The sequence below is a fragment of the Pelodiscus sinensis genome, unplaced genomic scaffold (assembly GCF_049634645.1).
Source record: "Pelodiscus sinensis isolate JC-2024 unplaced genomic scaffold, ASM4963464v1 ctg195, whole genome shotgun sequence".
In the NCBI taxonomy this organism is placed as follows: Eukaryota; Metazoa; Chordata; order Testudines; family Trionychidae; genus Pelodiscus; species Pelodiscus sinensis.
Window position 1 is genome coordinate 21,796 of NW_027465828.1, and position 12,040 is coordinate 33,835.

The following is a 12,040-nucleotide window of genomic DNA, read 5'->3' on the forward strand; positions in this document are numbered from 1 at the left end:
ACTACTTGGGAAAGCTCAGTAAAAACCAGAACACAAAAATTAACCGATACCAGGTCAATAAAAAGAAAAAGAAAACTTTTATTATCACCACAATATTCCTGCAGCATAAGGACTAGATGGAACAGTCACAAAGTAATATTTTCATGGGGGGATCCCCACTAAGTGCACAGACATCAGATCCCATTTCCCAAACCATAAAGCAATAAAATGGATTTATCTAAACTTTACCCCACTTACAGATCGTGAAGAGTCTCTTCTTGGAGCAAGACATGATGTGTCCCCCTCAATAGCTGGAGAGAAACTGCCCGGCCAAAAAAGGGAAACCCCCCAAATTCCACACTCAGGTATAACCCGCACTCGTGTACAACCCGCGGCTTTTCCTGAGTGTGTAGGAAAAGTCTTAGCTAACCCGCGGGTTCTATACGCTAATTCACGGTGATGGCACGTACCAGCTGCCAGCGGGGGGTGGAGAGCACGGCGCAAGCATGCTGGCCGGTGTGCGGGAGGGGACCTGCACCCGTCCCCAAGCCCCACGCAGCCGCAGCCAGACACAACCCACCCTCCTCTGGGCGGGGGAATGGAGAGCCCCCAGACCCGTGAGTAAAAGTAAACATGTATACCCTGCGGGGGGGGGGGGGGGCGGAGAGGAGGAGGGGGGGTTGTAAAAACGTGTATAACCTGCGGGATATATATGCTAATTTTCGGTATCTATACATAAACTGCTTTTAAAATTTGCTCCTGAATTATTTGCAATATGCTTGTCAAAGGCGCAGTTTGCCTGCGGTGGGTTTCTTTTTCTGTGAGCCGGTGAGAATACACAGTCGGGAGCCCTGCTTGCACAGCTGGACCACCCGTGCGGCAGCTGCACCCTCTTGTGACAGGTGCACCAATGACCTGCCTGCTCACACTCAAACCCAGTCCCGTGGCCGCTGGTGAAACCCTCCCGGACCAACTCCTCTGTCTGGGGCGCTCTTGCGGAATTGCCACCGGAACAGCATCTGCCTCATAAAGACAAACGCGCGTGCACCTACACACACACACACACACACACACAAATACTAAAATACACATTTTTGCTACCCAATGACAGTTTGGGGTCCAGGCCGGCCCGTCTGCCCCTCGGAGCCCCCTTGCCCCAGCCTGGGCCTGCTGAGCTGCCAAAGGGGAGCGGCCTGCTGAGGCAAAGCCGGGGAGAAGGTCCCAGGGGTCAGTGAGGGATGGACAAGCTACAGCAGGAAATGCAAACCCTGCCTTGCAACAGCCTAGGGCCAGCACCCCCGGGGGAACTGGTGCAGCCCCCAGCGGGGAGCCCCCGGTCGGGGGAGTCACTGGGCAGGGACCTGCCGGCCAGCGGGGCCGGGCCGCCCCTAGCTCCGGGATCCCGCGCTGCTGTTCTCCGTTCCCGAGGACGAGCTGGAGGCCGAATCTTCTCCCGGCTTTGCTGTGGGGAGAAAATGGCCCGGAGGCAGCGTTAGCTGGGGGCTCCCAGCCAGGGGGGATTCAGCTCCCGGCTCCCCCGGGGTGCTCTAGGGGTGACCTTTGGCTGCAGCATGTTGGGCCCTGGGCTGGGCGCTGGCAGCAGGGGGGGGGCAGAGAATCCCAGAGGAGGGGGGAAGGGCGACGGCTGGGGACCAGTCACCAGCGCATGGGCCCTCTGCAGTCACTGCTGGGCTCCTCTGCCCCCATCGGAGCCCCCCTCCCATCATGCACTGGGGCGCCCAGGCCCCGTTCCCAGGGGTTACTCACTGGCTGCCGGGGTGTAGTTGGGTTTGTGACTGCCTGAAACACAAGCGGGGAAAGGGGGTGAGTGCAGGGGAGCAGGGTGACCCCGCCCCCACAGTGACCCCCGACTCCCTCCCCCCGACACAGGGCTCCCCATGGCCCCCCACTGCTCCTCGCCCAGGCCAGCCCCACCCCCGCGGGGCACCCACCACCCAGCTGGCGACAGCCCAATGGCCGAGCCCTGCAGGGACCCTGCTCTCACCTGCTGATTTTCTCCTCCACAGCCAGACGCCGGCCCCTGCGGCTCCAGCCAGACCCAGCACGGCCAGGACGATGGCGGCCAGGACCCCGGAGGGCAGGGGGGCCCTTCTCAGGGGCTGTGGGATGGAGAAGGGCTCAGTCACGGGGGGGGGGGGTCTCTCCTGGGGCAGCCACAGGCCTTGAACAGCTCCCCAGGGGCCCTGGAGAGACCTGGCCTATGGGGGAGGAGAAAGGCCGGGCTGGGAGGGGGCAGGGATGGGGCACAGGGGATCGGGGCTCTGCTGGGCCCTGCCAGCCACACACACCACACAGCAATTGGGCCTTTCCTGTGAAACACTGTTAACTTGTGGAACTCACTGCCACTGGATACCCCCATGGCATTTAACTGAAATTCTCTGAGGGGTCGGCCATTTCTGTGGGTCACACGAATACCCAGAGCTAGAAGGGTTCACATGGACAATGGGCAGGGAGACTGACCATCCCGCGGCCCAACCGCGCCCCATCTCTGCGATTCCCACAGGTGCCTCCTTACCCCAGACGAGGGCGGGCGCAGGCAGGCTGCTGTGCTCCACCCGGCAGGCGTAGCGGGGCCCGTCCGGCCGCGGGCCGATCTCCAGGGACGACTGGGTGTGGTAGGTGCCATCGGCGAGGGGCAGGATCCCGCTGGAGCTCGTCTCCGCCAGGACGTCGCCTCCGTCCCGCACCCAGGAGAGGTGGATGGGACGCGGGTGGAAGCCGCTGGCGCGGCAGGAGAGGGTGACGGGGCCATGGGGAGCATCTCTGCGGGGACACCGAGACCTCGGGGAGCACTGGGGGGAGACAGAGAGTGAGCCACATGGGACAGGGTGAGAGGCAGGAGTCACAGGCCCTGTAGCACGCCCACCCCTCCCGTGGGCGTCAGACCTGTCTGCACCCGTTCACACTGATCCGTACTGGGGCTGGCGAATTCGGTGTCAGTCCCAGACTCACTCTCATGACCCCACATGGGTAGCGGAGCTGGGCAGCTGCCAGCCCAGGCCTGGCCAGTCTCCTTGGCTGCGCACGGCCCCTCTGTGACGTGCTGGGGACTGTGTTCGCTCTCTCCCCGTGTTGTGTTGTGTGGGACTTTGACCGCCCTGTGCTGCTTCCCACACTCCATGACACCCGCGCTGTCACCCGGGCAGGCGTCACTGGGCCGTGCAAACAGGCGCCTGCAAGTTCTGGGCTAAAGGGGCAGATTCCTCAGCACCTGTAGTGCCACGGCCCAGTGATTCCACGGGGAGCTGGGCGCCTCCGTTCGGAACCCCAGCTGGCTCTGTCTGCATCGTGCGGTGCCTAAACCCCTTCGTCACACATCCCGGCTCCCTGCCCCGTCCCTGCTCTGCCCTCTGCTGTGGGGCTGACAGACCGGACACAAGAAGCTCCCAATGGCAGTGTCTACATTGGCACCCCTTTCCGGAAAAAGGATGCTAATGAGACCAGTCGGAATTGCCGCTTTTTTCCGGCTCGGGGTTTTGCTGGAGAAAAGCGCCAGTCTAGACACGATTTTCCGGAAAATAAGCCCTTTTCTGGAAGATCCCTCAGGGTATGTCTACACTACCCCGCTAGTTCGAACGAGGAGGGTAATGTAGTCATCCGCAGTTGCAAATGAAGCCTGGGATTTGAATTTCCCGGGCTTCATTTGCATGAAGCCGGCCAGCGCCATTTTTAAATGCCGGCTAGTTCGAACCCCGTGCTGCGCGGGTACACACGGCACGGAGTAGCTAGTTCGGATTAGGCTTCTAATCCCGGGCTTCATTTGCAACTGCGGATGACTACATTACCCCCCCTAGTTCGAACTAGCGGGGTAGTGTAGACATACCCTTATTCCTACTTGAAAGTAGGAATAAGGGATCTTCCGGAAACAGGCTTATTTTCCGGAAAATTGCGTCTAGACTGGCACTTTTCTCCGGCAAAACCCCGAGCCAGAAAAAAGCTGCAGCCATGTAAATGCAAATGTCACGGGGGATATTTAAATCCCCCGCGGAATTTGCAATTCCGACTGGTCTCATTAGCATCCCTTTTCCGGAAAGGGGTGCCAATGTAGACACAGCCATAGCGTTCTCTGAAGGGGTTAACAGACATGTGGACAAGGGGGATCCAGTAGATATAGTGTACTGAGATTTTCAGAAAGCCTTTGACAAGGTCCCTCACCAAAGGCTCTTGTGTAAATTACATGGCCATGGGATAAGAGGGAAGGTCCTTTCTTGGATTGAGAACTGGTTAAAAGACAGGAAACAAAGGGTAGGAATAAATGGTAAATTTTCAGAATGGAGAGGGGTAACTAGTGGTGTCCCCCAAGGATCAGTCCTGGGACCAATCCTATTCAATGTATTAATTAATGATCTGGAGAAAGGGGTAAACAGGGAGGTGGCAAACTTTGCAGACGATACTAAACTGCTCAAGGTAGTTAAGACCAAAGCAGACTGTGAAGAATTTCAAAAAGATCTCACAAAGTGACTGGGCAACAAAATGGCAAATGAAATGTAATGTGGACAAATGTAAAGTAATGCACATTGGGAAAAATAACCCCAACTACACATATAATATGACAGGGGGCTAATTTAGCTACAACTAATCAGGAAAGAGATCTTGGAGTTATCGTGGCTAGTTCTCTGAAGACGTCCACGCAGCGGCAGTCAAAAAAGCAAACAGGATGTTAGGAATCATTAAAAAAGGGATAGAGAATAAGATGGAGAATATCTCATTGCCCTTCTATAAATCCATGGTACGCCCACATCTTGAATACTGTGTACAGATGTGGTGGTCTCACCTCAAAAAAGATATTCTGGCATTGGAAAAGGGTTCAGAGAAGGGCAACTAAATGATTAGGGGTTTGGAACAGGTCCCATATGAGGAGAGGTTAAAGCGACTGGGACTTTTCAGTTTAGAAAAGAGGAGCCTGAGGGGGGATATGATAGAGGTCTATAAAATCATGAGTGGTGTGGAGAAAATGAATAAGGAAAAGTTAATTACTTGTTCCCATAATATAAGAAGTAGAGGACACCAAATGAAACTAATGGGCAGCAGGTTTAAAACAAATAAAAGTTCTTCTTCACACAGCGCACAGACAACCTGTGGAACTCCTTGCCTGAGGAGGTTGTGAAGGCTAGGACTACAACAGGGTTTAAAAGAGAACTAGATAAATTCATGGATGTTAAGTCCATTAATGGCTATTAGCCAGGCTGGGTGAGGAATGGTGTCCCTAGTCTCTGTTTGTCAGAGGATGGACATGGATGGCAGGAGAGAGATCGCTTGATCATTACCTGTTCTGTTCACTCCCTCTGGGGCACCTGCCATTGGCCGCTGTCGGCAGACAGGGCACTGGGCTGCATGGACCTTTGGTTTGACCCAGTACGGCCGTTCTTACGAGTCATTCACATCCCTGGCTGCAGCACCCCCTGCACCATACTTCCCATGCCTATGGCCATGAACTACCCACTAGACCACACTTCCCCTTCGCTCACCGCCACGACAGATCCCCGCTGCGCACTCACCCGGCGACAGTAGGACCCACTGTCTCAGCTGCACCAGGCTCCGCAGGGTCTGCAGGCAGTCGTCCCGCATGAAAAACTGGACGTACTGAGTCCACGTCGATTCCTTCTCCCAGATCTGCTTCAGCTGTGAGGCCACGGGCACGTCCGCCACCCACGTCCCCCGTCTGGTTGTCGAAGCTGATGAGGTCCTGCCCGTCGTAGGCGAACTGGAACCGCGGGGCCACGGGGGCCTGGTCGCTCAGAGAACAGTGAATGTGGACCTGGCCTGTGTGAATCCCTGAAATGGAGGAAAGAGCTCAGGGCCTGCCCAGAGCGCTGGAAAACGTGTCCATGGGTGGGGTGGGACACGGGGGGGCTGGGCTGGACAGTGACACTGGGAGCTGGGAAACGTGTCCGTGGGCGGGTGGGACATGGGGAGCTGGGAAACGTGTCTGTGGGCGGGGTGGGGCATAGGAGGCTGGGAAACGTGTCCGTGGGCGGGTGGGGCATAGGAGGCTGGGAAACGTGTCCGTGGGCGGGTGGGACATGGGGAGCTGGGAAACGTGTCCGTGGGGCGGGTGGGACATAGGGGGCTGGGAAACGTGTCCGTGGGTGGGTGGGACATAGGGGGGGCTGGGCTGGACAGTGACACTGGGAGCTGGGAAACGTGTCCGTGGGCGGGTGGGGAATGGGGGGCTGGGAAACGTGTCCATGGGTGGGTGGGACACGGGGGTGGGACACAGGGAGGTGGGGGGGCAGGGCTGGGTGGCGATGCCGGGCTCTGGGAAACGTGTCCGTAGGCGGGTGGGGCACGGGGGTGGGACACAGGGAGGTGGGGGGGGCAGGGCTGGGTGGCGATGCCGGGCGCTGGGAAACGTGTCCGTAGGCGGGTGGGGCACGGGGGTGGGACACAGGGAGGTGGGGGGGCAGGGCTGGGTGGCGATGCCGGGTGCTGGAAAACGTGTCCGTGGGCGGGTGGGGCACGGGGGTGGGACACAGGGAGGTGGGGGAGCAGGGCTGGGTGGCGATGCCGGGCGCTGGGAAACGTGTCCGTAGGCGGGTGGGGCACGGGGGTGGGACACAGGGAGGTGGGGGAGCAGGGCTGGGTGGCGATGCCGGGCGCTGGGAAACGTGTCCGTAGGCGGGTGGGACACGGGGGGGGCTGGGCTGGACAGTGACACTGGGAGCTGGGAAACGTGTCCGTGGGCGGGTGGGGAATTGGGGGTGGGACACAGGGAGGTGGGGGGGCAGGGCTGGGTGGCGATGCCGGGCGCTGGGAAACGTGTCCGTAGGCGGGGGCTGGGCACGGCGGTGGGACACAGGGAGGTGGGGGGGCAGGGCTGGGTGGCCATGCCGGGTGCTGGGAAACGTGTCCGTGGGCGGGTGGGACACGGGGGTGGGGGGGCAGGGCTGGGTGGCGATGCCGGGCGCTGGGAAACGTGTCCGTAGGCGGGTGGGGGCACGGGGGTGGGACACAGGGAGGTGGGGGAGCAGGGCTGGGTGGCGATGCCGGGCGCTGGGAAACGTGTCCGTAGGCGGGTGGGGCACGGGGGTGGGACACAGGGAGGTGGGGGGGCAGGGCTGGGTGGCGATGCCGGGCTCTGGGAAACGTGTCCGTAGGCGGGTGGGGCACGGGGGTGGGACACAGGGAGGTGGGGGGGCAGGGCTGGGTGGCGATGCCGGGCGCTGGGAAACGTGTCCGTAGGCGGGTGGGGCACGGGGGTGGGACACAGGGAGGTGGGGGGGGCAGGGCTGGGTGGCGATGCCAGGTGCTGGGAAACGTGTCCGTAGGCGGGTGGGGCACGGGGGTGGGACACAGGGAGGTGGGGGGGCAGGGCTGGGTGGCGATGCCGGGCGCTGGGAAACGTGTCGTGTTTGGGATGCTCAGCACAGCTACGTCTCGATTCCCGAGGGAGGGTTTCTGGACGGGCAGCTCTGTCCTGCCCATTCCCATTAGTCACTCACCGCCCCTCTGGCTGTCCTGCTGCATGCACCAGCCGATCATTTCTTTGAGCCGCTGCTCGTGTGCCTGGAACTCTTTGGTCCTTTCCTGGAGATACTTGGAGCCCAGGGCCCGCCCCAGCCAGGGTAGCATGGGCGTGACCTCCCTTGTGTCACTGCTGTAGCGTCCGATCCTCACGCCGTCCAGCCGGATGTCCATGGCGTACTGGTAGGTCCCATTTTCATAGGTGACCCCGGTGACCATTGCGACCAGCCTGTGGTACCCTAGAGCAGCAGCAGAGAGGCTGAGTCCGGCAGCCGCTTCCTCCCTGGCCCAGGGGCACCAGGACACCCAGTGGAGGCATTTGTGGTGTGTGTGCAAGGCTGCGGGGTGTCTGCGTGCTCTCTGCGCGTGTGAACGTGCGGGGATGGAGGAGCGGGGGCACTAGCGTGTGCAAGGCTGCGGGGTGTCTGTGTGCTCTCTGCGCGTGTGAACGTGCGGGGATGGAGGAGCGGGGCACTAGTGTGTGCAAGGCTGCGGGGTGTCTGCGTGCTCTCTGCGCGTGTGAACGTGCGGGGATGGAGGAGCGGGGCACTAGCGTGTGCAAGGCTGCGGGGTGTCTGCGTGCTCTCTACGCGTGTGAACGTGCGGGGATGGAGGAGCGGGGCACTAGCGTGTGCAAGGCTGCGGGGTGTCTGTGTGCTCTCTGCGCGTGTGAACGTGCGGGGATGGAGGAGCGGGGCACTAGCGTGTGCAAGGCTGCGGGGTGTCTGCGTGCTCTCTACGCGTGTGAACGTGCGGGGATGGAGGAGCGGGGCACTAGTGTGTGCAAGGCTGCGGGGTGTCTGCGTGCTCTCTGCGCGTGTGAACGTGCGGGGATGGAGGAGCGGGGCACTAGCGTGTGCGAGGCCCTTTGTCCTCAGCGTTCAGTAAACAAACTAAACGCTGAACACAAGGATGCCATGGGGTGAGTGTGTGTGTGGGGGGGGGGGGTTCCCAGACCCTGCCCCCACCTGCAGTCAGAGGGGACTCTCAGGCGGCAGGTAGAAGAGAAGGGTCGTTGGGTCCCAGGGACACAGCGTAGAACAGACTTGTTGTTACAGGAGCCAGGCGCAGCCGGCCCAGCCTGCAGAGGGGGTCACCAGAGCCAGCATCCTGGACCCCTCCCTGCACCTTCGGCCAGGGGAGAGGGCTCACCCCCCAGCAGCCAAGCCCCAGCCCTGCAGGCAGCCCCTCCCCCTCGCTTCAGAGGTGTCACCCAGTGAATTTCCAACCCCGGCAGCCTGGGCTATTGCTGTGGACGGGCTGAGATGGCGCAGCTTGGGGCAGCCTCCCCGCCATGAGAGCCACCCCCACCATCCCCAGCCGGGCACCGGGGCAGTGCCTAGGGAAACTGAGGCAGGCACACGGGGTTACCACAGAGCCACACAGGGCCGTAGCACTCACACCCAACCTAGCAAACACTGAACACAATTCCCACGAGGACGGTGAGTCTGCGCACCCGCCCGCAGCCCTTCCCAGGAACTAAACGCACCAGGGATGCAGGGTTCTGGGGGGGGGGAGCAGTCAAGCAGCCCCCACTTCTATGCTGCAAACAGAAAGTGACTCCTGTCCACGTCCCATGACAGCAGCCTCGCCGCTCCCCCCATGGCCCCACGGAAAAGCAGCTCCCAGATCTGCTCGGCAGCTGCCCGTCACATGACAGGCCCACGGCGGCGAGGCTGCTGACATGGGACGTGGACAGGAGTCACTTTCTGTTTGCAGCGGAGCCAGGGGACCAGGGTTCAAGCCACGTTCCAGTAGAGCCCCCCCCCCCGTCATTGAATTTGTCACATGACAGGGACGCGGCACCAAGCCCTTAACTCTGCACAGCTCCTGCACAGTTTACGGGAGAACAGCTGATTGCCCACGCCCACCGCCCGCCCCCGGCACGGCGACCCCACGCCCGCTCTTAGGCACGGCGTCCCCACGCCGCCCCCCAGCACGGCTACCCCATGCCGCTCTTAGGCACGGCGTCCCCACGCCCGCCCCCCCAGCACGGCTACCCCACGCCCGCCCCCCGGCACGGCTACCCCACGCCCGCCCCCCGGCACGGCGACCCCACGCCCGCTCTTAGGCACGGCGACCCCACGCCCTCCCCCCGGCACGGCGACCCCACGCCCCCCCCCCGGCACGGCGACCCCACGCCCGCTCTTAGGCACGGCGTCCCCACGCCCGCCCCCCCGGCACGGCTACCCCACGCCCGCCCCCCGGCACGGCGACCCCACGCCCGCCCCCCGGCACGGCGACCCCACGCCCTCCCCCCGGCACGGCGACCCCACGCCCTCCCCCCGGCACGGCTACCCCACGCCCGCTCTTAGGCACGGCGACCACACGCCCTCCCCCCGGCACGGCGACCCCCACGCCCCCCCCCCGGCACGGCGACCCCACGCCCTCCCCCCGGCACGGCTACCCCACGCCCGCTCTTAGGCACGGCGACCCCACGCCCCCCCCCCCCCCGGCACGGCTACCCCACGCCCGCCCCCCGGCACGGCGACCCCACGCCCGCTCTTAGGCACGTTACTGGATTTTAAGGGAAGCAGCCAGGTCACTGCTGCACCCATGGTGGGGGGGGTGTTTGCCCCAAAAGTCGGTACAAAGGGGGCCATGGGAGGGGTCACACAAAAGCTTATGCTCTGCGGACTCTGTATATGGAACTGTACGACGTCTGGGTGCGGAGTTAGGGATCTGGACTCTGGATGGAGACTGGACGTGTCTCTGTCTGTGGTTGAGCGCTGGGCTCTGTGGACGTGCTAATGAGCGAGGCTCCGGGCACAATCGGTCTCTTCAGTACCCGGACCCATCTGGGAAGGGATCTAGGTGCCTGGCCAGAGACCATGTGACTGTCTCCAGCTCGGAAGAAGCCGGGGTGGTGGGGGGGTGGACACACTAACCCCCAGCCGTGGCCCCGCCCCTCCAGCCCCACACACTCACCCCCAGCCGGGGTCCCCCCTTCCTCTCCAGCCCCACACGCTCACCTCGAGCTGGGGTTCACCCTGCTCTCCCAGCCCCCCACACTCACCCCCAGCCGGGATTCACCCTGCTCCCCCAGCCCCACACGTTCACCCCCAGCCGGGGTTCCCCCTTCCTCTCCAGCCCCACACGCTCATCCCCAGACGGGATTCACCCTGCTCCCCCAGCCCCACACGTTCACCCCCAGCCGGGGTTCCCCCTTCCTCTCCAGCCCCACACGCTCATCCCCAGCCGGGGTTCACCCTGCTCCCCCAGCCCCACACGTTCACCCCCAGCCGGGGTCCCCCCTTCCTCTCCAGCCCCACACGCTCATCCCCAGCCGGGGTTCACCCTGTCCCCCCAGCCCCACACGTTCACCCCCAGCTGGGGCTCACCTTGCCCCCAAAGCCCGCCATGCTCACCCCCAGCCGGGGCTCACCCTGCCCCCCCAGCCACCCACACTCATCCCCAGCCGGGGCTCACCCTGTCCCCCCAGCCCCACACGTTCACCCCCAGCCGGGGCTCACCTTGCCCCCAAAGCCCGCCATGCTCACCCCCAGCCGGGGCTCACCCTGCGCCCCCCAGCCCCACACGTTCACCCCCAGCCGGGGCTCACCCTGTCCCCCCAGACTCCCATGCTCACCACCATCCAGGGTTCACCCTGCACCTCCACCCCCCACGCTCACCCCCAGCTGTGGCTCACCGTGCCCCCCTCACAGCCCCACTCACCCTCTGCCCCCCAGCTTACTCCCAGCTGGCAATGACCCTGCCCCCCCCACACCCAGGGCTCAGACTCCCCCCAGCCTCCCCCACTCACCCCCATGTACGGCTGCAGCCAGGAGCCCCCCGCACAGCGCCAGCAGCAGCCCCCAGGCCATGGCCCCTGTGCTGGAGGCGGGGGGGAGCAGATACCGCCGGGGTGCACAGTCCGTGTGTTGGGGGCTGAAGGACGAATGTGGGAGTGTCCGGCTGGCGGGTCCCAGCGGGGGGGGGGGGGGAGGGGGGGTCGGCCCAGACAGACGCAGACCCTTCCACTATCACTATCACTTCCCCAAGGGACCCAGCTCCCGGCGGCCAACCCAGGCGCAGGCAGAGGCCGTTTGTCACCAGTCGCCGGGCAGAATTGTCTGATCCAAAAGTTCTGCAGAACTCTCAATGCAGCCGGTCCAGGCCTGTGCCCAGGGTGGGCTGCCAGGGGGCAGGGCTGCAGGCTGGAAGGGAGCTGGAGAGGGTGGGGTGGGAGTGGGGTGGACGCAGGGGCTGGAGAAGGGCTGGACCCGCCATGGGGCAGGACGTGGGGCACTGGGGCTGGCTCCAGGGATGTAAGTCCACCCTGTGCCTTCAGCCACCCAGTAAATGCCCCCAGAGTGCCAGACCCCTCCCGACAGCTGTTTATTACTGATAAAGTCAGACCCAGTGTGAGCATCAACCTGTCCCGTCCCCCACCCCCGGGAGGAGAAAAACCCCACAGATGTGGCTCCCTCTTCAGAAACAAGAAAAAAAAAAGAGAGAGGACAACGCTCATTTCACTGTCCCATTCCTGGGTGGCCTCCCGCCCCACGGGGTCCAGCCCCCTTCCCAGACATGCCCACCCCCGCCCCACGGGGCCCAGCCCCCTTCCCAGACATGC

The 12,040-nt window shown here is 63.0% G+C and overlaps 2 protein-coding genes across 2 annotated transcripts in view; both read right to left on the reverse strand.

Annotated features, from left to right (window-relative positions):
• Positions 1–880: 880 nt before the first annotated feature.
• Positions 881–12,040, reverse strand: part of LOC102452322 (class I histocompatibility antigen, F10 alpha chain-like) — a 37,267-nt gene continuing 26,107 nt past the window's right edge. The window contains exon 7 of the mRNA XM_075914627.1: positions 881–1,140. Within this exon, the coding sequence (XP_075770742.1) occupies positions 1,028–1,140 (113 nt within the window). The 3' untranslated portion in view covers positions 881–1,027. The remainder of the gene's footprint in view (positions 1,141–12,040) is intronic.
• Positions 1,222–11,416, reverse strand: LOC102451837 (uncharacterized). The gene is made up of 7 exons (XM_075914630.1): positions 11,228–11,416; positions 7,443–7,703; positions 5,499–5,775; positions 2,516–2,792; positions 1,985–2,099; positions 1,747–1,779; positions 1,222–1,441 (listed from the first exon to the last, which is right to left on the reverse strand). The coding sequence occupies exons 1-7, from the start codon at positions 11,286–11,288 to the stop codon at positions 1,368–1,370; spliced, it is 1,098 nt and encodes a 365-aa protein (XP_075770745.1). The 5' UTR covers positions 11,289–11,416; the 3' UTR covers positions 1,222–1,367.

Excerpts from the sequence above, each read along its gene's own strand:
- LOC102451837 (XM_075914630.1), bottom strand. The coding sequence starts at position 11,288 with ATGGCCTGGGGGCTGCTGCTGGCGCTGTGCGGGGGGCTCCTGGCTGCA. Across the intron at positions 5,776-7,442 it reads GCAGGACAGCCAGAGGGGCG|GGATTCACACAGGCCAGGTC; the intron begins GTGAGTGACTAA and ends CCTCCATTTCAG. Across the intron at positions 2,793-5,498 it reads GTGGGTCCTACTGTCGCCGG|TGCTCCCCGAGGTCTCGGTG; the intron begins GTGAGTGCGCAG and ends GTCTCCCCCCAG.